Source organism: Gekko japonicus, unplaced genomic scaffold, assembly GCF_001447785.1.
Source record: "Gekko japonicus isolate JY-2015 unplaced genomic scaffold, Gekko_japonicus_V1.1 scaffold385, whole genome shotgun sequence".
Lineage (NCBI taxonomy): Eukaryota > Metazoa > Chordata > Lepidosauria > Squamata > Gekkonidae > Gekko > Gekko japonicus.
The window spans coordinates 641,645-669,329 of record NW_015162489.1 but is presented as its reverse complement, the minus strand read 5'-3'; the positions used below and the strand labels follow the sequence as shown (position 1 = coordinate 669,329).

The 27,685-nt window shown below is 47.2% G+C and overlaps 1 protein-coding gene across 1 annotated transcript in view; it reads left to right on the top strand.

Moving 5' to 3' along the window:
• Positions 1–20,129: 20,129 nt before the first annotated feature.
• CARD10 (caspase recruitment domain family member 10) overlaps positions 20,130–27,685 on the top strand; it is a 60,523-nt gene continuing 52,967 nt past the window's right edge. The window contains exon 1 of the mRNA XM_015405981.1: positions 20,130–20,194. Coding sequence (XP_015261467.1) covers positions 20,188–20,194 — 7 coding nt within the window. The 5' untranslated portion in view covers positions 20,130–20,187. The remainder of the gene's footprint in view (positions 20,195–27,685) is intronic.

Genomic DNA, 27,685 nt, shown 5'->3' with positions numbered 1-27,685 from the left:
CTGACCAGGTGACCGCTGCCACCTCTTTCTCCCTGAGTCCAGCGAGCGCAGCGTCCTCTCGGAGGACGGGCCGAGGAGGGGAAACCAGCGGGGGAGTGTGCTTCTCTGGCTGGAAAAGCCACTGCTTGCCCGGCTGGAAGGACGCACCAGCAAAGCCACGCACGCGAGGAGGGGGGCTGAGATCCCGGGTGGCTTCAAGCCACTGCCGCCTCTTCTTCCTGGCTCTGGCCTCCCCCGCTGCATGCCGACAGAGGAGCGGGGCGGAAGGCTGCCAATCACCCGGCAGCAAAGAGAAGCAGCTGCATTGGAGGGCTCCGGTGCAGGCTTGGTCCATCCCGAAACATCCCAGCACCGGGTGCAGCAGAGCACAGTAGCCCGCCGCCACCCACCCACCCACCTGCCCTCAGCCTGGAGTGCTCCTGCCGCTGCTGAGGGTCCCAGAGTGCATTGGGAGTGCACCTCCAAGGAGGGCGGGCCAGGGCCGTACAGGGGCCGGCAGAGAGAGGACGAGTGGAGGGGTGGGGGTGGGGAGACTGGAGAGTCGCCCAGGGAGCAGCAGCAAGGCATCTGGTGTGTGTGGGGGATCTTGTCCGATCTCAGAAGCAAAGTTTGAGTCCTGGGGCACTTTTAAGACCAACAAAGTTTTATTCTGGGTATGCGCTTTCCTGTGCACGCATACTTCCTCAGATTCTAAAAAAAGAAAATCTTCTTCAAATAGGGCAAGGAACAAGTTCTCCTCGCTTTGCCCAAAGGCGCAAGAAAGAAAGTACACCCCCCCCCCCGCGATAAAGGTTGTTCCTGGCAGCCTGACCGTGTTCGGACCCTGCCGGGGTTGCAACTGGCAAGAGGCGGGGATCGCACCAAGTCAGGCTGCCGATGGGGGGTGGCTGGAAGAGCCTTCCCTGGTTCACCAGAACGAGTTGGGTTCCGTTCCCAGCGGCGCTGGTGTCGTTTCCACGACATTTAATCTCCCAAAGCTGCAATGCTAAAGACGGAGATAAACTAGTCTGGAGATAAACTGTAATTCTGGGGGATCCCCAGGTCCCACCTGGAGGCTGGCATCCCTAACTTCCTCTGAGTGTATGTCTGTGGCTTTGCCTCCTGTGACAACCATTTTGTGGCTGCACCTACCACCCTGTGTCAGAATGCGAAAGGTGCCCACAGGCTCCAAAAGGTTGGGGACCCCGGCAATAGATCAAATTGCTCTTAAAAGCACAAGAGTATACTGGGCCGATTTGTTTTTTCCTGATCAGGCGGCAAACCTAGTAGAACCATTCAAGCTTCCCAGCTGTAACCCTCCTGCCTGTTCCTTTCAAAGTTCCAAGACCTCAGAAGAGGATGCGGCAGCGGCTGTACCTCCACCACGGGTCCCTTCACCCTCCACCTGCTAAAGCAAGGGCTAAACAGACTCTGTCCTCCAAGGCCGCCTTTTCTGTGAAGGCTTTGCCATAACTGCTGAGCCCTTTCCTAATTGAAAACAAGTCTAACTCCATTTGCATTCCCTGTTACTCCTCTTCTGCTGCCTTCCTCCTCTTTGTCTGTACCCAAGTATGGTTTAACTTTAGACTGTAAGCCCTTTAGGACAAGGACAGTTCTTTTGCCTTTGCTACACTGGGAAGTGCCCTACATGAACCCTACATGTTGATGGCATCATACAAAAAGCACTAAATATCAGGAGGAGATCAGGGCCCTGCGGGACCTCTCACAGTTCTGCAGGGCCTGCAAGATGAAGCTCTTCCGCCAGGCTTTCAATTAGGAGCCGCCACTACCACCACCAACAACTATTTCGTGGTAACACTGGGATAATGGGATGGCCAATTATAAAGATCGAGCCACAATATCGTGATGGATCGGTACCGCTGAATCGGGTTTTTGGGTAACACCTACAGGTCACCATCTTGATTCCATCGAATGATCAGCATCACTGAGCACTTTATTTTGTTAAACATGGTTGTTTATATTTCTGTTCTTAATGTTTTATATTTGGCACATGGTGCTCTTGATTGTGAGCCGCCCTGAGCCCGTCCGTGGGGAGGGCGGGATAGAAATGTAATCATAAAATAAATATTGCACAGCAGGAAGATAGCCAACTTTTCCCCCACTGGATCTGACTCCTGAGCCTGTAATAGCATCCTACTGCACAGAGTTGAAGTGGTTTAAATGCTTGCTGCAATCACATATCTCTGTTCAAGAAAAGGCATCACCTGCTAATTTTTATTTATTTATTCACTGCATTTCAGGTTGTTGTTAAAGTCACAGGAACCACCTCCCCCCCCTTTTAAAAAATCATCTCATCAAGCTTGTGAAATGGGCGTCCTGTTTGAACTTCTAAAGAGAATGGCATTACCTTTCAGCTGAGACTTGACAGCACTAGATATGTAATAGACCTAAAAGATTTGAAATGGATTTTTTTGGTTCATGTCTTTTGATCTTAAGCATGACCTTGCAAAGGACCCAGCAACAAAGGAGTATGGGAAACCATTTGCTAGGTCTAGCAATTCCAGGAAGGCATCTGCATTTATTGCAAACAAGAAAGAATTGTATAATGCTGTAAATGTTGGAGCACTTATTGTGGCATAAACTTTGTGGGCTGGATCCCTCTTTGTCTGATTAGGGTTGCCAACCTCCAGGTGGTGGCTGGACTATCCCTTACTAATTACAACTGATCTACAGGTGACAGAGAAAATGGCTGCTTTGGAAGGTGGACTCTGTGACGTTATTCCCCATTGAAGTCCCTCCCCTCCCCAAACACCTCTCTTCTCAGACTCCACCCCAAAAATCTCCAGGTATTTCCCAAATCTGAGCTGGTTTCAACAGGAGAGGCAGGACATTATTACAAAGTGAAGCCAGAAGCCCAGCAAAGCAAAATTAGTATGCATAGGCCAAATTAAAGCAAGATCCAGTCCAAAGAGAAAAAAAAAAGATCCAAGGAAACAGAGGTAAAGGACAGCGTCTAAAATTGACTAATGTTTAGTAAAGAAATTCTCTGATGATGAAGAAGAGGCAGGGCAGTGGGTTTAATGAAAGTATTGTCTCAATATTTTCCCCAGACATAAAACAATAGACACTGCAGGAAGGCTGGTGCCTCTTTGATGATGAACTAACTTTCATGCTAAGAAACTTGGAAGTAGAGCACTGAACAGACTGCATAATGAACTATGGGCTGCACAAGCCATTCAACAATATTTCCAGGTACAAATTGCATGAACACCAGCTAATTTAGACATACCCCCAGGTTTTGTATGAAAAGCATAAAGAGGAGCTTTTGAGTTCGCTTTCTTGTAGGTCTCTATCTATTCTCTTCATTTCTTTGTTGCCCCTAATTGCCTGCACTAATGTTTCTATAATTAAATTGAAGAGAAGGGACTACAGCAGACATCTCAGAGATGTTCCCTTTTGTAATAACCTATATTGGGGTCAGTCTTAGCAATGTTTCTTCGCATACATGCCCCCAGGTTTAAGAAAATGAATGTTACGCATTGTTGAATGGAGCCCATTTTGAGCTTTTTGAAATAAGAAGAAATGTTCTATTTCGGGGTGAGCAGCTTGTTCTGCACTACGGCCATGCCTGATTTTGATGTGTGAAATGCTGTTGCATTAGCAGTGTTTGCATAAATGCACACTGTTTGGCCAGGACCCCAAGGTGGACCCTAAGACATATTCTTTGATCCAATCTGTGAAATTTTGGAAGTTTCAGTTCTTGGAAAGTCTAATCAATGATCATTAGTTATAGGAACTTAATTTAAATGTACAGAGATTCAGCAAAGATTGTGTTCTCTCAAACATGTTTCTATTGCCAGAAATAGAAGTACTTTGAAGGAGAAGAAAAAATGACAGTATACTGATAAAGCAAACAATCTCTTCTTATTAGATAACACCAGGGGTCATTTTGTAGAAAAAGAGGTGCAGGAGCTCATTAGCATAACTCATTAGCATAGCTTATTTGCATATGCCACACCCCCTAACATCACCAGAAGTGTGTCAGACCCCAGAAGGTTGTCATAAGGCAACCCCCACCACTCAGGCTCCCCTGGATTGTTTTGGATTGCTAGCTATTGGGGGGGGGGGAATGTGCAGATCTGACCTCACAGAGGAGGGAGAGCTTGTACCTGAATAAAACTTGGTCTTAAAGGTGCCACTGGACTGGTTTTGGACCGGGGGGAGGGGGGGCTCTGCAACACCTGGCTGCTTCTTGCTCTGACTGAGGGCTGCTGGGAGCAGGGGGGGGGACGTTGTATGCGCCTGCCCCCTGGGCTCTTTACTGCCGGAGCTCCGCTCCTGTGCGCTCCTGCAGGAAATGACCCCTGGATAACACCTCCCCCACTATGGAAAGGGGGAATGCTGTGTTATCTTGATCCTGTAATCAAGTCCTGCAAACTTAGATCGGGAAGTGAACAATGAGAGAATATCTGAGAGGCCACTTGGACTGTGTATTACAGAATCCAATTGATTTGTAGTCCTTCCCTTGGCCACCTGTAGTGAATAAGAATTATCTCTAGGTGACCAGAGAAGACATCTTTTGCTGAGAATCACCCCCCCTCCCCCTCCCCATGCTGCAGGTAATTACGATAGGTCATATCTGTCAACGGACAGGCTAGGAAAAATGTTTGCAGGCTATTGACTACTGTGGACTTATTTGCTAGGCTGTCATTTACTGTAAACACCTCTATATGTTCCTGTGTTAATGTTGCATAGCAAACAGTTCTGACTTTGCAAAAAGCTGACTTTTCAGTCTCCTGGGACATCTCAAAATCTTCTCCCTACTTTTATTAGCGCATCACAGCAAAGTTATTGGTGTTTGAGAACTGCACTTCTATTGGTGTGCACATTTAGTTTTTTAAAATAAATGATGTTTATAAGTATATAGTTAAGAATGGAGGAAGCCTGTGCTAGAGGAGCTCTTACCTAAAGGGGTTCCTGACTTTGCTGGTGATGGATCTGTAGAGAACAACTGAAGGGTTCAAGTGATTTTCTGTTGATTATTACTGATTTACAGGAACCTTTCGGGAAAAATCCTTTGGGGCTCTCCTGGAGGATTAACAAACAGTTTAAACCACTAAACAGCTTCATAAAGCCAGGTGGTTTAATTCATTTTTAATTGACAAGGGAGGTTCTTTTTTTAACTGGGAGTATTAAGCTTTGAGTTGAACATGAAATTAAGCAAACTCTGGAGCACAATGGAAGACAGGAGGGCCTGGCGTGATGGGGTTCATAGGGTCGCAAAGAGTCGGACTTGACTGTGCGACTGAACAACAACATTTGAGTTTTAATGAGCAGGTGTTCTGATGTCACCTTTTTAATTGGACTGAGATGAGCAAAAGACCTGCCAGAAGCCAAGATTTATGGGAACCTCTCTACTTCAAAGGAATTAATGAGCAAAGCCTAAACTTGGGGCAAAACAGAGGACAGTTATATATTGTAAGAGAAAAACTCTCTCTCCTGATGTGTATGTTTTTGGAACTCTATATTTTGTGTAAAGTTGAACATTTACCAAGATTATGGTGTCGGTTGGCACCGCCATGGGATGTCCCTGTGTTGGAGTGTGTGAGCTGTGCTCTTGTGCCTTGCCACCTTGCTTTTCCCTGCAGCTGTCTTCCCTCTGTTGCCTTGTTATCTCTCCATGGCCTTGAGCGTCTGGATTGAGCGTCTTACCTCCTTTGCCAGTCTCCCGCCGTTGCTGGGGTCCGTTAGCTTTTTCCCACTCTTGCAGGTGTTTGCTTATTGGCCTCTGCTCATCAGGGGGTCGTATACGAATGAGGTATAACTATTTAGCCCGCGCATCTTATGTTATTCCTAACACAGAAGTTCATGGAGTATCCTCTACTCTGATCAATAAACTGAATTTACCCAGGTCCTGTGTGTTGGTACTGAGTTATTGGAGTACCTGACAGAGTAGTAGGAATCATCTAACCTCTACCTGCAACTGGAGCCAGCACGGGGAGCTGAAGGGGGCTCAGTCTACTGGAAGCTGCAAGGTACCCAGGAGTTCGCCTGGTCCACCTTCCACAGTGACATGACAGAGTCGTGGGCTCTGACTCCGGGCCCCCCGAGAACCTCGCGTGGGAGCCGCTATAAATACATGCTGGCTCACGAGGGGCCCACACGTTGGAGATTAAAAGAGGAAGGCGTGGGGCTGGAAGAGTGGCTGTCCCAGATGGAGCTGGCGCATGTCAGACTCACTCAGATGGTGGAGGAGTCGCTGTTGGACATCCCTCGCCTAGTGGCTCGAGTGGTGCAAGAGGAGCTGCGGCAACACCTGCCTGTGCCAGCACTTCAACCACCGGATTAAGTGCCTCCAGCTCAACAACCGCCACCCCCCCTGCCAGCACCGGGAGAACAACCGGGGCCTGTAGGTCCAGCTCCACTTCCCCACCCATTGCGCCTGGACTGGTGCTGAAAGGGTTGCTGGATGCCAAATTTGACAGGACCCCTGAAAAGTTGGCGTTCTTTGTGGTGCAAGTGGGAAAATTCATGCAAGCCTGGGGTCACCCTTTCCCCTCTGACGCTTGGGGGGTGGATTATATAGCTGCTCAGCTTCATGGGAGAGCGGCGGACTGGTACATTAGCCTGCATAACACCAGGGGCCCAGAGCTCCAGGAGGTGGAAGCCTTCATGTGGGCCTTCCATGCGCAGTACAAGGACCCACTCAAGAGTGAGAAGGCTCAAAATCACCTGAGAACCCTGAAGCAAGGCAAGAGGATGGTGCGTGAGTACACCGAGGAGTTCCAGCGCTATGCGGCTAATGTGCATGGGTGGCCGAATTGTGTGATTGTGGAGCAGTATCATGTGGGGCTGCACCTGGAGATTCATGAAACGATCCTACGGACCATTCGCCCCATCTCGTATGCAGCCCGGACGTGTGAGGCAGCCGACGTGGAGGTGTGTCTTCAGATGATTAAGATCGATTGGCAAGCCCTGGGATTCCAACCACAGGTCTCTGGGTCCAAACTGAAGCCGCCATGGTCCAAGGCTGGCACCCGAGACCTCCGTATGAAACAAGGTCTTTGCCTCCGATATGGGGAAGGTGGCCACTTCACTGTTGATTGCCCGGGAGTAGCCGGAGCGCCAGTTCCTGGTAAGGATGGAGGGAAGAAGCGTCAAGACACCCCGTTGAGGAAAGGGCCCGCTAAAGGGAAGGTGCAATGAGTTCTCCAGTTTGGGATAGACGAAGAGGGGTCTGGCTCGACCAGCAGTGGGGATGAAGAGCCGGCAGGAAAAGGCTGGGACCTGCTGTGAGCGGCGCAGAGCAACAGGTCCAACCTCTCCCCACGCCATGCACGGTGAGCAGCTACCATCCCCTCTTTTTCGTGACTGTGACTGTGATGAACCCGGAGCTGGGCACACATGTTCGTGTGTGCGCTCTCATTCACTCGGGGTGCGCCAGAGACTTAAACAATCCTTCCCTGGTGACAGGGTTGGGTGCCCCCGTGGAAAAACTACCTGACCCCATAGTTTTCACCCAGATGGATGGTTCCTCCATGAAAGAACCGTGTAAATATCACTGTCCCTTTAAGGATGGGGGCGGGAACCCATTGGGAAAACCGGCCATTTTTCATAACTTTGGCAGCGTGGTTCCCGCTGGTTTTGGGGAGCCTGTGGCTACACGATCATGATCCTTACATCCCATGGGATGAGTGGCGGGTGCGTTTTATTTCTCCCAAGTGCCAGGGGCATGGCTGGGATCCCAACTGGGGAATGACACCTCCTGATGAACCAGTTTGAGCCTGTCTAGCTCAGGAGGAGCTGAATACCATCCCTCCTGCCTACCGGGACTTGGCCAGGGTATTTGAGGAGGAAGAAGCGGATGAATTACCCACCACCACCACCGCAATACTGACTGTGTCATTGAGCTGTTGCTGGGTCATAAATTGCCCAAGGGTAAGCTCTATGCGATGAGCCCTGCAGAGAAAGAGGAGCTGCGGAAATTCATTGATAAAAACCTAGCTCGGGGTTTCATCTGCCCCGCCTCCTCCCCATTCGCAACTCCTGTGTTATTCCGAAAGAAAATGGATGGGGGGGTTGCGCTTGTGTACTGACTACCAGGGTCTGAATGCAGTATCAGCCACCAATGCCTACCCCCTCCCCTTGATCAAAGACCTCCTGGCGGAGGCGGCAAAAAGGAAAATCTTTTTCAAACTGGACTTACGAGATGCATAGTTCAGAGTGTGCATCAAAGAGGGGGATGAATATAAGACTGTGTGCAATACCCCTCTTTGCCAGCAGCCCAATTAACCCAGTTTGCCCCCATCTTGTCAGGGCTTGAGAGCAAAGCAGTGTTGGCCATTGCTAGTACTTGGATGGGAGCTTGGGGTAAAACTCTAATAAATAAATAAATAAGGCAGACTGGATTTGCTACACGAGGAAGACAACAGCAAACTACCTCTTCTCATTTCATGCCTGGAATACCCTGTGGAAGGCCATGAGTCAGTAGCAACTTGACAGCTTGTTCTTCCTCTCCCTCCCGGGTATGATTCTCTGACCACTCTGTCACAATGGCCACTAGCAAAGACCAACAGCATCAAGATGGAAGGTTCAGGTGCCATTTAAGGTGCAGCTATTGGCTGGATGGAGGAAAACAAAAGGTGGAACTCGCCAGTCTAATTGCTGTTGCTGAAACATCTTCATCCTCTCACAACCTTTCACACACCTCAATGTCAGCTCAAGAAGTGACATGGGGTTGGGGGCTCAAGAGAGAAAGAGGGGCAGAGGAAGTAAGGAATGTAAAAAGTGAAAAAGGAAAAAGCAGAAAAGGAGGGAAGGTAAACAAGGCAAAAGAGGACAAAGAAGAATGGAAATTGGAAAGGGATAAAGAAAGAACATGGAAAGGCTCAGGTATTAGGACAACAGAGAAGCAGACAGGCACCAGCAAGCACTTTGACTGGTGCTATGGTTTCTGTGGATGCCACAAGGGGAATCACTGGTCATGTGCTACGTCCCCCACCCCAGCAGTGTTGGCTGGCCAGTCTCTAAGGCTGGGAGAGGAAAGTGCTTCTGCGCACATTACATTCATCGTGGTCCTTTCACAATGTTCAACCCTCTCTCAGACCCATCTGTAATAATAACAGGCATTTCCCTAGACAGGATACAAACTGAGATGCACTAAACTGGAAATCTGGTCCTTAGATTCAACTTATCCTCAAAAGGGTAGGAGGTGCCCCATGAAGAGGCACTGGCCAATAAAATCAAATGAATGCATTGTTTCATACAAGAGAGAAAAGAGCTTTATAAAGTTAAAAACAATCCAGTTTAAGACTCACAAAGACTTCAGTAGATGGAAGCCATGATCTTCTCTAATGCTGCTTGGTAATATTCAAGCTTGGTGGAAGCAACATGGAGGACCAATTTGTGCTGACCTGATGTGGTAGATGGAAGCAATTAAGTTATAAATTTCATATAATATAGATTTGGTTTTGCTGTAAATGTTTTATGATTCCATTAAGTGGTTTATGATGACTTTTATGGGGACCCACACTATTTCTTTTATCTAGTTATCTTTGCTGTTTATTTTTACTTGTTCTCTACTGCTATTACAATTTGTACTTTATCTTGTAACACAATGATCAATGGCTAAGTTACTAGTAAATAGAGATGTAAAGCTAGTTCCTGGAAACCTCCTGTGAATTATCATTCACTCGAAGCACACAAACAGAATTGGCTCTGTCCCCCCTTTAGGTTTGTTTTACAGGACTTTATGATAACAGGATCCTGGAAGGCTCATTGCTTCAACAACGTAACCAAATAATTCTCCAGCCTGGGTGAACACATAATTGCATTTCAAACCACAGAAGCAATGTTGAGTCAAGCCAGGTATTTCTCTAACTGAACACACAGCTATGGTGGTGGTTAAGCAACTGAGCTATGAGCCAAGAGATTCTCAGTTCAAATTTCAATATATCTGAGAATGCACTAGAGGTTAGGCAAGGTGCAGTCTCAATTCTGATGTTGCACACAAGCAGTTTGTTTGTGATGAGCACAGTTCTGGTTGTACAGCAGACTCGCATGTTCCTTCTACCTTTGTTTGCTGTGTCATGACTGAAAGTTGTTGTTAACCATTCAGTCGTGTTTGACTCTGGGCAATTCTATGGGCCTGCTCTCTCCATGTTTTCTGATCTTGTACTGTTTTTTTTAGTTGTTCCATGCTCAGGCTGGTGTCAACTTTTATGGTGTCTACCCACCATGCTCTCTGGTGGCCCGGTTTCCTTTTGCCACTAACCAATCCAAGCATAATTGCTTTTTCTATTGAGTTCTTCTGCAAGACATGGCCAAAATAAGTCAGTCACAGTTTTGTGATTTTTCCTTCCAGTAGCATGTCTGGTTTTATGGGCTCCAATACTTGCTTGTTTGTCACCTTTGCTGTCCATTCCTTCACGATGCCTGACCATGGGCATCTTAACAGACTGAAGTTAGTTTGCTGTCTATTCCTTCACAATGCCTGACCATGGGCATCTTAACAGACTGAAGTTAATTAATACCATGCTTTTCTCCCAGATGGGGACCCCTCATAGTTCATAACATGGTTCTCCCATCCTCGATAGTACCTTACAAACCTTGTGAGGTAGGTTAGGCTGAGATTGTGTGACTGGCCCAAAGTCACTCAGTGATCTCCCATTGCAGAGTGGGGATTCAGCCCTGGGTCTCCCCATGTCTTTATGTGACACTCTAACCACACCAAGATTCATAACCAGAATTAAATTGTGGCTAAGGATCCTGATTACTGGGAAAGAAGAGGGAAGGAGGGAGCCTGGAAATAGGGCAATTAACTGTGGTTTGTCCATGGCATTTTAATTAAGCTGTCCAAGTTTGATGCTGCCCTTTCGTACAGGTCTGTAAAGCCCCTGGGGTAATGCATGTGAAGTGCTGAGAACCTGATTGTCCTATGAAGACAACAGAAGGACACCGTTGATGGATGACTTCGTATATCACATTTAGGATGAGCAGGGTAAATGAGCCCCAACTGATATGGCTGATGTTACTAAGTTTGTAATAGCGTGCTCTAAGTGGATATAGGGACAGCATCTAGGTTTATTGCAGGGTCTCATCCCTGGGCTGTGTTAAGTGGTCTGTTGTTGCTAGTGAGCAACTGTTTTAGAGGAGGGGGCTCTTGGTAAGGGAGGAAAGGTCTACCTTCCAAGGCCTGTCTGCCAGAGAACGATCATTGCCCAGGGATGGGCTGTAGATCACTGATGATTTGTTGCAGAGGGTTTAGCTGGGAGCTGTAAGGGAAAACAAGCAGCTTTCTGTCACCTGTATTCTTCTGTGTACATAGGATGTCAGTATCTACACAAAAGAAAGTCAGGACACAGATCTGAGCTCAAAAATGACAACATTCAGAAACCAGGGGGAGAACATTTTTGTTCCACTGGTAATTGGAATACAGCCTGCTCCTAGGAAGACACTCCGCTGCTGACTTGAAAGTCACCTTTCTTCAACAAAGGAAGTGTAAAGGAAGACCTCAGTGTGAAATTGCAGAATTAGGAAAAGCAAGTGTGTTAACCGAGATCTGATTGAAAAGAACGGTTTCTCATTCAAAGCTTTTCCCATGCTTTAAGATACTTCCCTAACTATCTACAGTAGGGGTTAAGCAGCTGAACTATGAGTTAGGAAGTCCTCAGTTCAAATCTCAATTTAGTTATAGACCGATTAGAGGTGACCTTAGGCAAGCCAATGTGGTTCAATTAGGGCCAAACTATATCATGTGGTGGCCAAGGATGTGACTCTTTAAAAATACTATGAGGGCCTGTGCTGTGAGGGCCTCAGTCAATCTTGTACCTCCCCATGCCCTTTCAAGTGTCAAAAGGGCTGTTCTGGTACTTGAAAAGGCATGGGAGGGGTAATAAGACCACCTGGTCCCCCCCCACCAAGATGTGGGCAATCAGGATTAGGCCCTCACAGCATTTTTTAAATAGTCAAATTCTTCTGTAAAATGGCATCAGTAGCCACAAGTGAAACCTGTGTCCGCTGTAACATGTAGTTTGGCTCTTAGACATCATGAACAATTCTTTGTAGCAAAACAGATTCAAGTCGGGGGGGGGGGGATCTAAATATTATCAGTCTTGAAAAATCCACTCTGCAGCAGGCCCATAGCCAGGCATTTTTGCTCGGGGGGCAGCCATTATGTGTCTCCCACTATTACAACTGATCTCCAGGTGACAAAGATCAGTTTGCCTGGAGAAAATGACTGCTTTGGAAGGTGGATTCTATGGCATTGATTATACCCTATTATGTCAGAGTCACGCTTCGGTGGTCTGACCAATTAGGCAAGGATTTGGTTATCGAGCTGGTTATCGAGCTGGGCTGGTGTTCCGAGGCTGAGTTATGCCCGGGCTCTATACCAGTATTTAACCATGCGGGGTGAGGGTGTAGGCTATTTATTTCGTCACGTGGATGGCACTCCCCTCACCAAGTTTCAATTTTGGGGCCCTGACACAGAAAGCGCTGGCCCGGTTGGAATTAGGCGGGCTCCGCTTCGGAACCCACTCCTTCCGGATTGGAGCAGCTTCAACAGCGGCAGTCATGGGGTATTCCAGTAGCGAGATTCAACACATAGGTCGCTGGAAATCGCGTTGTTATAGGGGTTACGTGTGGGATTGCAAAATTTAAGGTTATGTTTGGGTTATTAATAAGGTTCCTCTTACAGGCGCTGCAGGCCACAGTGCGAGACAACGAGTCACTGTTTACAGCCACAGCATGGTCTTTTGGGCTGCTCACCGGACCAGGGGGACACCCATCGGTTCTCAACTGGGCCTTAGCGAGTGGGCTGTCATCGAATGGTTGCGAAGGAGAGGCATGAGATGGCCTGTGCTCCTTCCCCAGTTATTCGAAGAAAGGCGGGGGCCTCCTCCACACGTTTTGATGGTGCATCTAGGGGGTAATGACCTAGGTTTGATGAAGGGCATGGCCCTTGTGTTACAAGCTACTGCGGACCTTGCATTGATAAGAGCAAGGTGGCCCGGTGTGCAGATAGTCTGGTTGGCTATTCTGCCCTGCCAGGTGTGGCGTAACTTGGGAGACCCCCGCTGCATTGACCGTGCTAGGCGTAAGGCTAACAGATGAATGAGAAAGGCCATGGAGGGTGGTTTAGGGCTAATTTTGCCACAATCCAACATACGGGTCGAATTCCAGGACCTGTATAGGGCTGACGGGGTGCACTTATCAGACAAGGGCAATGGGATCTTTTTGCAGGACTTGCTGCTAGGGATTAGTTCAGCCTTGGCCTTTTAGTGGGAGCTAAGACCAAAGCAGAGGCTTGGTCTTGGCTGTGGCAGGTTGATGCGGGCAAGAAACCGGAACCGGTGAGTACCTTACGGCATTTTCCCCATTAGGGAACAGGGGATCATCAGGAACTGCCTTTGGATTTTCAGGTCCAGGGTGGGGAATGGTGATCACCTCCTCTGGGGTAGGCGCTCCTAGGTGGCGAACAGTTTGCTGGGTTGCCGGTCGTGAGCCGGACCGATGGCTCAAGACCAGAGCTGGGTGACCCACCCAAGAAAAGGGCAAGGAGGTTGGTCAGGGGAATGACACCTGCCTTGCCTGTTCCGTGCTCGCTTAGCTGGTCCCTTGCCGCAATGTTATGTTAAATAGTTAATAAAGTGGCCCTTGTTTACTCCAAACTGTTGTCTGTCTCGTTATTCCGACTGAGGGGGCAAATGGCTGCTTTGGAAGGTGGATTCTATGGCATTAATTATACCCTATTATGTCAGAGTCTGAAACAATAGAACTCTTGGATGGTCAGAGATGAGCAGGTAAAATGGAACTTGGAGTATTAACTGGTATCAACCAGCACTAAAAATAAAAATAAAAAATAGAATGGTCTCTTTATTTGTTTTAACTTGAAGCTGTGATAAATTTAAAAGCCTTTTTTAAAAACCAGGTGTGTTTCAGATAAGTAGTACAACTCTATAGGATGGGAAGGGTGTTTTTTTTTAAAAAAAATCTCCATCTCAAAGGGCTTCCTCCACAGTATGCTGGGGCATCTACCAAAAGGGGTATCCTTTCAGATTTCAGAGGTAGCTGGGATTTTGCACATGTATGTGTGAGAGTGCACGTGTGCACGTGCACACTTGATGCAAACTCAAGGTGGCTTACAATGAGAAGCACACAAACAAAACCACAAAACCAACACCTGTTTAAACACAAGTTACCTAATGAGAAATCTATCTGCCATCGGTAGACTAATGGAACAGGTTGGGGAGTGGAATACAGCAGGTGTTAAAAGCTGTCAAAAAGGACAGCAAATTTTTACAGTGAGGAGGGCAATTTGTCCTGGGTAGTCTCTTCTGTGTGCAAGTGCCCAGAAGCAGCCATTTTAGATTTCTTTCTTCCCTGCTCGTTTCCTGATGTTATTCGTTTACAAATTTATTTACAAAATGTGTATGCCACCTCCAGACCTTTTATACGTGGTTCAACAACAATAAAACAATCAGAATCTAAAACAAACAAACAATCACTAAAACAAGTCAATTAAAAATGCCAAATAAAATAAGCCTTCCAGGGAAGTAGGGCACCCAGGTATCTGACAATCCAAGTGGACCTCAGACCTACATGCGAGCAAGGAGTTTAGAGTTCAAGGAAGGCAGTTTGGCAAGGGAGATAACATAGGGTAGCCAATGGGCCTAGAGAAAGATATCCTGTCTGTTCAGTAGAGGCTTCATTTGTGGACATAGGAGGTTGATACAATTTATGGCACGAAAATAAATAACATCACTTAGTAAATAACGTCCTATTAACCCTCTATTAAAGGGACAACATTTTCCCCCCAGGCAGCTGGCAATCCTACTGGGCAGAGATGTCAGGAGATAATTCAAGGACATCCAAAGGGCAAAGTATATGGAGCAGGACTGGGTTTTTGGCAAGCAAATCAGTACCCAGGGAACACAGCTCAAAGTCAAGCATGAATTGGAATAATAATAGGAGCTCTCAATATAAGAGCTAGGGATATATATGGATTTCCCAGGCTTCGAGGGATGCAGCAAGATTACAGATGACCAGCTTCTGGATTACCTAGGGGAGGAGGCACAGCCTGGGGACATCATAGGTGTGTGTCTGTCTTTCTCTCCTTGATTGGATTGAAATCCTTAAGAGGGCAACCTTAGGTATGTATACTCAGAAGTGAATACAACCGAGTTCGTTGGGGCTTACTCCCTAGTAAACAGGTTTAGGATTACAGCCCTAGAACAATATTTGCAACATGGCCAGGTCAATTTCTCTATGGGTTTTTCACTGAGAGAAACTTCACCTTTTCTGGGATTGTCCACCTAGGGTAAGCTAACAAGTGTTCCTTCAAGGCTAAGACAGCCTGCTCCTGCCTTTTCTTCTGCCCTAATTGCCTCTTTTGTCTTGCAAATATATTCTGGAACAACTTCTGGGCAACTGCTGGCCAGAACTTTCTGAATTTGGCAGAACGGGTTGTCTAGTTATAGGCCATGGCATAGAGACTAATGCCAACAAAATGGAAGCGAAAGGTCATGGCAACAGATGCAGCGCGGGGGCAGGGAGTGCCTCATCTAATTCTGAACACGAGTCATACGACACAGGAGAGAGTTATTTTTACCCTCATCCAAAGTTATAGGCCCGTTTCACATTACTGTTCTAAACCGGATGTTATTCGTTGATGGCTCGATTTAAAGTAAAGTGATACAGGGACAGGGTTTAATACAGTGAATTTCCTTCCGTTCATAAGCTGTTTCTGAAGCGCTATGGTCATTTCAAACAGTGCCACTTTTTTCCTGCCCTTTCTCACTGCGCAATCTTCCGCAGACTTTTAAAAACGTTCTAATGTGAGTAAAAAGGTAAAGGTTCCCTTGCTCGAAAGCCAGTCAAATCCGACTCTAGGGTTGCGGTGCTCATCTCCGTTTCAAAGCCGAAGAGCCTGTGCTGTCCGAAGACGTTTCCGTGGTCATGTGGCCGTCATGACTAGACACCAAGGCGCACGGAACGCTGTTACCTTCCCACCGAAGTGGTACCTATTTATCTACTTGCAATTTCTTGCTTTCGAACTGCTAGGTTGGCAGGAGCTGGAACTAGAGACAGGAGCTCACCCCGTCTTGCGGCACCCGGGTCTTGAACTGCTGAACTACTGACCTTCCACAGCCTGCAGTTCAGTGTCTTAACCACTTGAGCCACCGCAGCTCCGCTGTGAGTGATGTGAGTGATTTGAGTAATGTGAGTACTACAGTGCAAAACCACTATAGCACTTCAGTGTTATAGCAGCACCATTGAGATGCAATGACTGAATGGAGTCAGTGCATCTCAGTGGTGCCGCTAGAGTACTGAAATGCTATAGTGGTTTAGTGTTATAGCGCTCACATTAGAACAGTTTAAAAAGTCTGAGGAAGATCGCACAGCGAAAAAGAAGCGTTGTAGGATGCGCTATGGGCATTTTAAACAGCACACCACAGTGATTCAGAAGAGCGACAAAGGGGCTGAACACAGAAAAAAGCAGTTTCCCTCAAAAGTGGCTCAACTGCACCTTGCTAATCCAATGCAAGTGGGTTTGTATGGACAAGTAAATAAATTCCACTGGCAACCGGTGTGTGTGGAATTCAGGCTGGGGAATACATGCATCACAGCACGTATCCAACCTCCCCAATTTTACTACACCACACTGTAGGATATATTTTGTTAGGGTTGGATAAAACCATTCCAAAATATCGGGAGGAGGGTGTTAATTAGTGTTTTACCTCTCATTAATCCCCTCATCAGGACTTCTTTAGCTTCAAGCTCACACAAATTCTTTAAAATGTATACTATATTACAATGTGTCAGGATGGCCTAGTGGTCTATGGCTGCAGTTCTCAGCCTTTCATATCTTACGTCCTACCAATCACTCTGTCAAAGAACCTGGGTTCTGTTATTTGGGCAGAACTCTCCAATCCTACTGCATTGCCGTGCAGAACAAACTGCTGGAGTCAGGACTCCTTTGAACATAGTCCCCAAACCTATTTTTCATTCCTGGATTCATCTGAGATTGAAGAAGAAGAAGCGATTGGATTTATACCCCGCCCTTCACTACCCAAAGGAGTCTCAGAGTGGCTTACAAACTCCTTCCCCTCCCCACAACAGACAACCTGTGAGGTAGGCAGGGCTGAGAGAGCTCTGACAGAAATTGCTCTTTTTCAAGAACAGCTCTTATCAGACCTATGGCTTGCCCAAGGTCATCCAGCCAGGTGCAAGTGGAGGAGTGGGGAATCAAACCCGGTTCTCCCAGATTAGAGTCCGTGAACTTAACCACTATACCAAACTGGCTCTCGAAAGCTGCACCTGTTGAATTTGTGCAGCATTTAAAAGTATAGGAAAATGGCCATGGATGTGGCAAATAGCGGTTGTAACCCTTATACATCTGGGGTTTCGTATATGTTTGTGGGGAAGACTTCCAGCCTAGAGAGCATTACTTACAGGCCTGCTTATGCCTTGACACTTTCATTTCTAGCAGTGGATGGGGGCTATAAGCCAAAGTGCCTGTTTGGACCGTCACTTCTGGGACTTAATCTGTGCTGCTGTTGCTTCTTGTACACAAATTTAATATTGAAAACTGGTCTTGTGGCTTGTTCTGCTTACCTGTCAGGAGGCAACATGGTTTCAGAAAGCACATTTGTAAGGAAGGCAGTATAGGTGGGCATCCAGATACCCACTTGTGCTTTTGACACCTAATGGCTAGATTTTTACATAGTGCTCAGTCTGTGTCCAGATTTTACTTATTTTGATTATCTACCAACATGACTGCAACACCTTATATCCCCCTAGTGATTATGGGGCATTTGTCTACTACAGCCATCAGCAGCCAGGAAAAGGCCATTGCAGAGAACCAAGTTCTGTGACCTACGGATGCCAGCCTCCAGGTGGGACCTGGGGATCCCCTGGAATTGCAACTCATGTCCAGACTACAGAGATCAGTTCCCCTGGAGAAAGTGGATGCTTTGGAGGGTGGACTCTATGGCATTGCACCCCACTGCGGTCTCTGTCCTCCCCAAATCTCCAGGAGTTTCCCTACCCGGATCTGGAAACCCTATCCTCCATCCAGGAGGGACCTGGCAACCCTGGCCACCGCAGAGTTCAAACGATGGGCTTCTGGCACAGCTGTCCTTGAAAAAGAGCAGTTTGTGTCAGAGCTCTCTCAGCCCGACCTACCTCACAGGGTGTCTGTTGTGGGGAGGGGAAGGGAAAGGAGTTTGTAAGTCGCTCTGAGACTCCTTTGGGTAGTGAAGGGCGGGGTATAAATCCAATCTCCTCCTCCTCCTCTTCTTCTCTTCTTCTTCAGGCCTCATGCAATCTCACAGAGAACGTGGAGGTACAACTCTATTTCTTGAATGACACTGCAACAATCCTGTAGGACACCGCTGAGACTGCACGCGTCCATATCGGCAACTCTTTAAAAAAAATACTGCCGCTGTTTCGATTGCTTGCTCTATAGAGGAGAACAGATGTGCGTGCGCGGAGTGCAAAAAGGAGCTTTGCTTGGTAGCTGCTCTCTTTCTCCTTGCTTCCTTTTATCCGTCCCTTCCCGCCCACCAGGGTGTCTTTTCTCCTCTGAATGGAATCCACACAGCGCGCATTCCTGGACAGGCGGAGGGGCTGCTGGGACTTGTTTTGGCTGAAGCCACCTCGCGCCCTTCATTCAACAGGCGAACGGTCCCGCCCACCCTTTCTTGCCCGGGCGCGGGAGGCGCCTGCTGATCCAGCTCCAGCCAGGTGTGAGAGGGCAAGAGATGAGTAGGCGCAGGGATGAGTGAGAGAAGGGGCTGGCGAGGAGCAGAAAGGGAAGGGAGGCAAAGGGCAGGAAGGAGAGACCGAGAGGGAAAGTTGGCAAACTTCTGGCTTGCTTCACATTGTTGACCAGTTTGCAGCTGAGACGCAGACTCGAAGGAATTAGCTCATCGTCCGAGAGGCTGAAGGTAATAGTTCTCAGGGCTCCAACAGGACCGAAGGATGTGGGAAAAGGGCAGTGTTTGGCAGCGCTGAGTGCTTTCCGATCATCTTTATTCTGAAAAGCAAGGCCCAAGTGCTTGTGGGGGTGGAGGGGGACGATGAGTAACCATTGCAGCTCCTATTACCCGGGCCCGGCAGCCTGGAAGCAGGGTGGGAGCTGGCTAGCTTCTTGTGACTTTTGTCCCTTCAGAAACAAAATACAAATTCTTCTTTCGTGAGACTGAGGGTTGGGGTCATGTTCTGTGATTGTAGGGGGGGGGGGCAGAGAAGCTGTGTTTTGGGCCCTGTAATGCATTAGAATCCAGTGCAAGGTGTAAACCCTGGTTGTTGAGGTTTGTGTGGAGTGGGAGAGTTAGCTGTTGGTTAATCAGTGCTGAAGAAAAGGCTGTCTGCAAGTGATTAAAAGGGCTTTCTTATTCGTCACAAGTCAGGGGCTGAGGGTAAGGGTAGAAAGGCCAGATATACATTTTCTAAATGAAATAAATTAATATCTGTTCACACCTGGTTTAAATTTGGGCTAGCCAGTTGCCAGCAAGTGGCTCAGTGTCCTGTAAACCTGCCAGTGTTTTTCATGCCCATACAGATCTGACAGGCTAGGGATGCCAGCCTCTGGGTGGGACCTGGGGATCTCCTGGAATTACAGCTCATCTCCAGATGACAGAGATCAGCTCCCCTGGAGAAAATGGATGCTTTGGGGGGTGGACTCTATGGCATTGCATCCCGCTGAGGTTCTTGTCCTTCCCCAGGCTCCATCCCCAAATCTCTATGAGTTTCCCAACCTGGATCTGGCAATCTACCCCCCTCCTCCACCAGTGGCCGGGGGGGGGGGGGGTTGTCTGGCAAACCTAGGCTACAGTGGATAGCTCAGCAGTTAAGTTAAAGGCCAGGATGGTGGTGAGCAAATGGCATTACCCTTGTATTTCTTTGTAAAATGTTTTCTTTTGATTATTTCTGATGATGTTGTACTGCACAGAGGCAGCGCAAGAGATAAACCAAAAAGGGGTGGGGGGATGGCACGGAATGCCTAGAGATAAAAGGGGAAACCCATCCATGCAACTAACTATAACAATGCTAAGAAAATGTAACAATAAAAGCCCTTCTCTGATCCATTGCCAGATGGATTTAGGATAATCCGAGCTTCCCGAAAAGCAGCTGGTCCAGAGACTCTTACTGAATTGAGGGCAAAACGCCAAGCCAAAAGCAGTCCACAGAAGAAGAGAGATTTATCCTTTTTTTCCCTGGTGCTACCTGTAGCTTCTGAGCATGACAGGTAAGCTAGTTTGAACTGTGCAGGTGTGATGGGCTGGAGATCTTACTTATATATTATAAAACTGAAGTGATTGTGCATGAGAGTATGTGTGTTATGTTTGCATTTGGGTACGCCTTTTCCTTGCATCATGAATGGAACTCCGTAAATCACTTCAGACTGATGACAAACTTCTACAGAAAGTACCTGCCCTCAGGTTGTCTGTGTAGGGTGGAGTTGGCGAGACCTACTTTTGATGACTTGGCAAGACATTTTGACTGTCTAATATTGGTGACTCAGGCACCTCGGAGTGCCCTTTCTCTGCTTCTGACCTCACTTTAGCACGGCAAAGGATTGGGACAAAGAGCGCAATATACATTTTCGTTTAGTTTGAAGGGGGGGGGGCGGATTGCTGTCCTTGTCCCTTGCAGAACCCCTTGTGCCTTAAAATGATGTGACAAGATGGCAGTCATTGGACAAGGTGCAGCTTCTTTCCAGTGTGAAGGTTTAGAGATGGGAAAGTCTTCAATTCTTAAATTTCGCATTGCTTTTCATTCTGCTTTTAAAGTCACAGAAAACCAAGGTGATAGACCCTTGATGGGCTCTACCATTTCTGTCTCTTCAGCCCCAGGAATCATATCTGTTGCAGCTGACAGCAACTCCCCAGAGTTTTCAGGCAGTGATGCTTCGCAGTCATGTTGCCTGCAAACTTTTAAACAAAAAACACCAGGGGTTGAATCTTATGTAGGTAATACCGTTGGTTTGTTACTGAGATACTACTTATTATTTATCTACTTCCTTTATACCCCACCTTTCTTCCCAATGGGGACCCAAAGCAGCTTATATCATTATCTTCTCTATTTTATCCTCACAACAACCCTGTGAGGTAGGTTAGCCTAAGAATGTATGACTGGCCCAAAGTCACCCAGCAAGCTTCTATGGCAGAGCAAGGATTCAAACCTGGGTCTCCCAGATCCTAGTCCAGTTGTCTCATCACTATACCGCACTGGCTCCTGGGAGGAATATGAGCTCTCCCTGAAAGTGGTGACACCTCAGTGGTTCACGATATGGACAGTGATGGGATTGTGCATTCTACATATAACCTTTGAACTTCTCCTTGGTGTTTAAAGAGACCTGGCACTTCTGTTCATCCATTTCTTATTTTAAAGTTCTAATTCTTGCATTGTTTGTTCATGTGAACGTTACAGAAGTAGAGCCTGCCCTTTCTCTTTCCTAGGGGGCTTTGTTTACCACCAAGGGTATGTTTATTTGCACTTTAAAAGTGGAGCTAAGAATACCCTTGGTTCATCCCCAAGTGATTTCATTGAACATCATGTCAAGGAAGGGAAAGAAGTAGTGATGTACTCCTGAACCATATCTATATATCTAATAGCGAAGTTGCCCCCGGGGTGCGGATCGCTAAATCAGCGCTCCGGGGGCAGCTGGGGGGCCGGCCCACGTGTGCACAAAAATGCAAAAAGTTGAAAAAATTTTCGGGGGGATGTTTAAATCCCCCCGAAAGTGCAAGACCGTCTCCTGCACGTGCACAGGAGACGCTCTGCGACCTACCGGGCTTGCATGCGGGGGAAGGGAGCGAACGGCCGGTGAGGCCCAGCAGCGGCGGCGGCGGGGGAGAAAGACCGGTGAGGAGGGGGAAGAGATGTGGAGCCAGCGTTCCCGTGAAGGGAAGAGAAGCGGCCTGCGGCAACGTACGAGGGGGAGAAGGCGGCGCTCCAGAGACACACACACACCCCTCCTCCCAAGAGAGCCCCCGCCGAGTGGCTTGGACAGCCCCCCGCCGGCCTCGGAGCGGCCCCCTTGGGTGGCTTCCACCTTGGCCGCCATCCTCATCTTCACCATCGTGGGGGGGGGAGAGAAGAGAGAGAAGGGGGGGGAAGAGAGAGAAGGGGGGGAGAGACAGAGCCTGGGGGGGGGGAAGAGAGAGAACGGAGTTCAAGATGAACTCAGTACGCAACATTTTGTTGTTGGTCTCCACTTGTCTATACAGAATGATGCATCTGCCTTTAACCGTTTTCATTCAGGCTATAGGCCTGGTTTGGGGGCAGAGACTGCTTTAGTGGCACTGGTTCAAATGGAGTGTCCTTGCTAGTATTGCTGATCTTGTAGTGGACCAACTGATAGACCGATTTCACACAAGAGCTGCGCCACGAAACTGCGGGGAAAATCAGGCGAAGCCGCGGGTCAAAATGCGGCCACGCGGCTTCTAGTGGGAAATTGACCAATAGAAGCGGGGCAAAGGGAGGTGCGACCGCGGTGCAGCTCTTGTGTGAAATCGGTCATGTGTCATCCCATGTTGCTGAAATGCCTAAAAAGAGGTAGCTCTAAGGGGAGCAGAATTAACTGTTTGGGTTCATGATAAAAGGCTGTACTCGAAAAGTGGTAGTGGGAGATGAAGAATCAGTTCTATGGATCTGCATGGGGAAGGTCTCGTGAGGTCAGTTTTTCTCCTCTGCACGGTTCAATTCTTATTTATTTACATTATATTTATAGTTCGCCTACACAGTGTCAGTCAGTACCATCAACAGGATGGGACATCTAATAAAAATGCAATAAGATTTGGATTAACAGAAATCTAAAACAGAGCTGAAAGAAAGCACAAGCATTTTTACATGACATGTTAAATGATGCAAAAATTACATAGTTGGATCATACTTATAGCTACAGACACTAGAAGAGTAGTATAGTCCACAGTTGCTATCCCTTTACCAGAGCATCTCTCCGAACCCTTTCATTACACTACAGCCCTATTACCTGTGTCTTCCTGAATAATCCAGTTTTGCATAGTTTGCAAGGTCATGGGTATGTTTGGCATGAGGCATCATCAGTATGCGAATGGCATCCAGCTGTCTATCACCTTGACTAAATCACCAGGAGCTGCCCTCTCTGTGCTGAGCCGGTGCCTGAATGCAGTGGTCAGGAGGCTGAGGGAGAATGAACTGAATCCAGATCAGATATAGGTGATGCTGATTGGTAAACTGGCTGCATTGAACAGGGTAGTTCTCCTCACTGTTGATACAGTAAATTCAGTTAAAATATGGGAGTTCTTTTATATCCAGGAATCATATTAGAAAGGCAGGTTAAAACAGCAGCAAAAAAAATGCTTTTTTGATCCAGTTGCATTTAGTTTGCAGAAATGAGATCGACTCCCAGATACTTGATCTGGCTGTGCTGATCCGTGCTGTGGTAAACTTGAGGCTAGATTACTGTAATGCACTCTGCACAGGGCTGCCCTGGCAGATAATCTGGAAAGTTCAGCAGCGGCAAAAGGTGGTCTGCCCTGCTCAGGTGTAAAGTGATGGATGTACAGGAACTCTATTATTTATATAAAAGTAGGAAGTATAACTCCTCCTCTACCTTTCCTTGCTGCACATCATTACTTCAAACACATTTTTCCTCCAATTTGGTGCCAGTTTGCTGTAGTGGTTAAGTGCACGGACTCTAATCTGGGAGAACCGGGTTTGATTCCCCACTCCTCCACTTGCACCTGGCTGGATGACCTTGGGCAAGCCGTAGTCCTGTCAGAGCTGCTCTTGAAAAAGAGCAGTTTCTGTCAGAGCTCTCTCAGCCCCACCTACCTCACAGGGTATCTGTTGTGGGGAGGGGAAGGGAAAGGACTTTGTAAGCCGCTCTGAGACTCCTTTGGGTAGTGAAGGGCGGGGGGTATAAATCCAATTTCTTCTTCTTCTTCCAATCCTGCTGGCTCACTTCCCATATTGGAGCTAGCCCGGAGAGAAGTCCTCTGAGCAGTGGAACCTCAGTACTTTTCCATCCTACATTCTTCTTCATCTGGAAAGATCATCTCCTCTTGTACTGTCCAGCCCAATAGTTAAGATCTTCCTCACAAGCCCTGGTCTCTGTGTTCCTGCCTGCAGAGGTGAGGTGGATGGTAACCAGAGACTGGACTCTTTCAGTGGTGGCACCTCACCTGTGGAATGTGCTTCTCCTTGAGGCCCACCTGGCACCTACACTACTTTCTTTTAGGTTCCAACACAAAGCATTTCTTTCTACCTAGGCTTTTAGTTAGGGATTGATATTTTGAAAATTTTTACAGTGTCCTCGTAGCCTGAGAACTGTTTTATGTGACTCATTTGATGCTGCTAATAGTTTTATCCTGGATTTTTAATAGTTTCCTCATTTTTAATGATACTTTTTCAAGATTTATCGCATTTTATTTTGTAAGCCATCTCAAGTTTGTTCTCCAGAGAGGCAGCACGTAAACTTTCTCAATAATAAATAAAGATCCTGTCTCCTTTGGCAAAACAAAACACATCGCCATGTGAAAGGGGCAGACACATTTGACTGACATTATCACATCGTTCATGGGCCTACCTCTCTTACCTGTTTCCTCTAGTTGCTGCTAGCCCCTGACATTTCCACAAGCCTAGCCTTGTTCTGGCTATTGCAGACTTATATTGAGTCGATAGTCATTTTCAGTTTTCGGGGAACCCTGAGCGTGGGTGGTGGGAGGGTGGAATAGGGATTTTTTACATAGTAGCTCATCAAACTGCAGTGTCTAGGATTCTTTGGAGGAAGCGATGATAATTAAAGTGGTCTAAAGTAAATACAGGTTTGCAGACCAAGGACCTTTTAGTCACCGCCAGATTTGGTTTGGGATTCTTGTTTAAGTGACTGTTTTTTTGCCGTTCCAATGAGTTCAGTTTGGCTTGTGGTTTACAGAGGCTGGTCTGTTGAGCATTGGCACGTTCCTGCAGGTAATGCCAGCATTTGCTGAAAGAGACTTCTGTGGAAAAACAAATATTTACATCTGGGTCTCCTATATGAGCTCTAAGTTTCCAAGGAAAGTCTGGGGAAATCCTTGCAAGTAGAAACTGACGCATCTGATATTGTGTTTCTGTGGAGGCACTGAGAAGATTGAGGAATTTCACATTACCCTTTTTAACCCGTTTTGAAGCTGTTTTTGATCTGTCATGGAGTAAACCGGTATAGGGCTGCCATTTCACACATGGCTTTCCCCTTCCAGTAAAGAGCTGGATCTGAAGCGGTTTGCCATTTCAGACTGCACCGCTTTCCCCCCACCATTTTTCGCCCGCGTGGGCGATCTCTGGCTTTTTTTTTTAATATTCGTTTTATAGCGCTATAGCACTATAGCACTATAACAAAACACTCCAGGCATTCCAATGGGGCTGATATACTGCTGTTCCGTTATGGCGTTATAGCCGGAGATCGCCCGCGCGGGTGAAAAACGGCGGGAAAAAGCGCATCAGAACCGGGAGAGGAAACTGAAGACTACTTGGAAGCGGTTGACAGGTAAAACACTTCAGCCCCATTTGCTAAACGGGACGGAAGCGTTTGTGTCTGAAATTACAAATATATTCCAGTAGGAAACCGGTTCTAAAATGGTTCTGTCTGAAATGACAGACCAGAAACTGTTTGGGAACCATTCCTCTTCCGGATTATATCGTCTGTCTGAAATTCCTCATTTTCTCCTGTTTGGTGTAGCTAGGGCTGTGTATTTAGCAGTTTTGTTCCCTAGGCTCCTTGCCATGTGAAGACAGAGGCTCTTGAGCCTGGGAGAGAATGAAGGCAGGGTGACTTTTCTGTTTGTGGAAGAATCTTTTAAAAGTTAATGGAGAGCTTTTTGTCCACATTTGTAGAGCTGTTGAAGATTTCTTTTACCCACAGAGCTTTTAGATGTGTTTGTAGTTGTATAACTGAGGACTTTAAATTCCTTGCATTTCCTGCCGGTTTGGCAAAATGTTTACAGGGACAGTGTTACCCTGCCCTTCTCTGCCTGTAGTGGCTTGACTCAGTAGGTCCCTGTGTATAGTCTGAAGGCACATAATAAATATAGTAGTATACACGCGGAAGCTAGGCAGGGCTGGGCCAGTGGTCAGTGCCTGGATGGGAGACCGCTTGGGAGCCAAGTGTGTATTGATCTGTGTTCTGAGAAAGAAAGGCAGGATATAAAGGCCAAACGGCATCTAATGTGTGATTTCCATAGCTGAAACTCCAGACAGTGTTCAGTCTTAAGCCTGGTGTATATCATATGGATTGGGATTTGAGGAACAGGAGGGAGATCAACAGTCCCCTCCCATACCATTTCCCCCAGTTAAAAATAGCTTCTTTCCTTCCCCTAGCTGCTTTAAGCCCCATTAGAGAAAAAGGCAAGCACAATGTAGGAGGTCTTTTTCCCTCCTAAAAGCAATCTAGGAGGTTGGCAGTGGTAGATTTCAATTATGGAATCCCTGTACCTTACAATTGCAGACTAGTCAAGGGAATTTTGTCATCCTGTTATTATTTATTCAGTGCCCACAAATACATCATGCTCTGCAGAATTAACAAGCCAAAAAAAAGGATGCCGCTCTTCTCCATGGTGCTTTACAGTCTACATTTCTTTAGTGGGTGGAGAAAGGGAGGGAAGAAAGAGGCCAGGTAACCAAGGATAAAGATTAACAAATGCTGTTATATGTACCTATGCTTTATTTTATAGAGCATTAGAACTAAGGGGCTGAGCCAATGCTTTTGTAAAAGAGATGGGTTTGGGTAGGGGTGTCAAACATACGGCTTGAAGGCCGGATCCGGATCTGGTCCCTGCAAGGCTTCAATCCGGCCCAAGAGCAATTCTGTGCTGCTTCCTGTTTCTAACATCGCAACTCCCTTAGGCCAGTCTCTCCTGTTTCCTGCTTCAGAGGAGAGAAATAAAGCCTTCCCTTGATTGGCTGAAGGTTCCTCCCCTTTCCTCTTCTGGGGAGGAAGGGGAGGGAACGAGCCAGGAAAAGGGGAAAAATGTCATCTTGTTGGCAATGTTTTATTCCAGGTATAAGCTTTTGTGTGCAAGCACACTTTTTCTTCTTCAGAGACAGAGAGGGAGGGAAAGGGCCAGAGGGAGCACGCCAGAAAGAGAGAGAGTGTGTCTCCTGTGTTTAAGACAAAAAACATTTTATTCCAGGTATGTGTGTGTGTGAGAGAGAGTCTCCTGTGTTTAAGACCAAAAATGTTTTATTCCGTGTGTGTGTGTGTGTGTGTGTGTGTGTGAGAGAGAGAGAGAGAGAGAGAGAGAGAGAGAGAGAGAGAGAGAGAGAGAGAGACACATCAATTTCCCGGGGGGGGGGGGCTGGGGCTGGGCTGAGAGAGCGTGTGACTGCCCCAAGGTCACCCAGAATGTTTCCACGGCACAAGTCAGGATTTAAACCTGGGTCTAGCCAGATACTAGTCCAACACTCTAAACCACTGCACCACACTGGCTCCCAGCATTGCATGAACAGGGAAATGAAAAATCCAATCATTGTTATGCTTCTTTTACCAACTCAGAGTCTTCCAAGCTGGATAAATAAATCCCCACTGAGTCATGAAGCTCATTGGTTGACCTTGGACCCGTCACACTTTTTCAATGTATCCTACCTTACAGGGTTGTTGTGGAGATTAAAAAGGAGGAGTGGGCAGCCACTCTATTTATTTATTGATTTCATTTGTTGCATTTATACCCCACCCTTCCCACAGGCGGGCTCAGGGCGGGTAGCACCAGAAGGATTG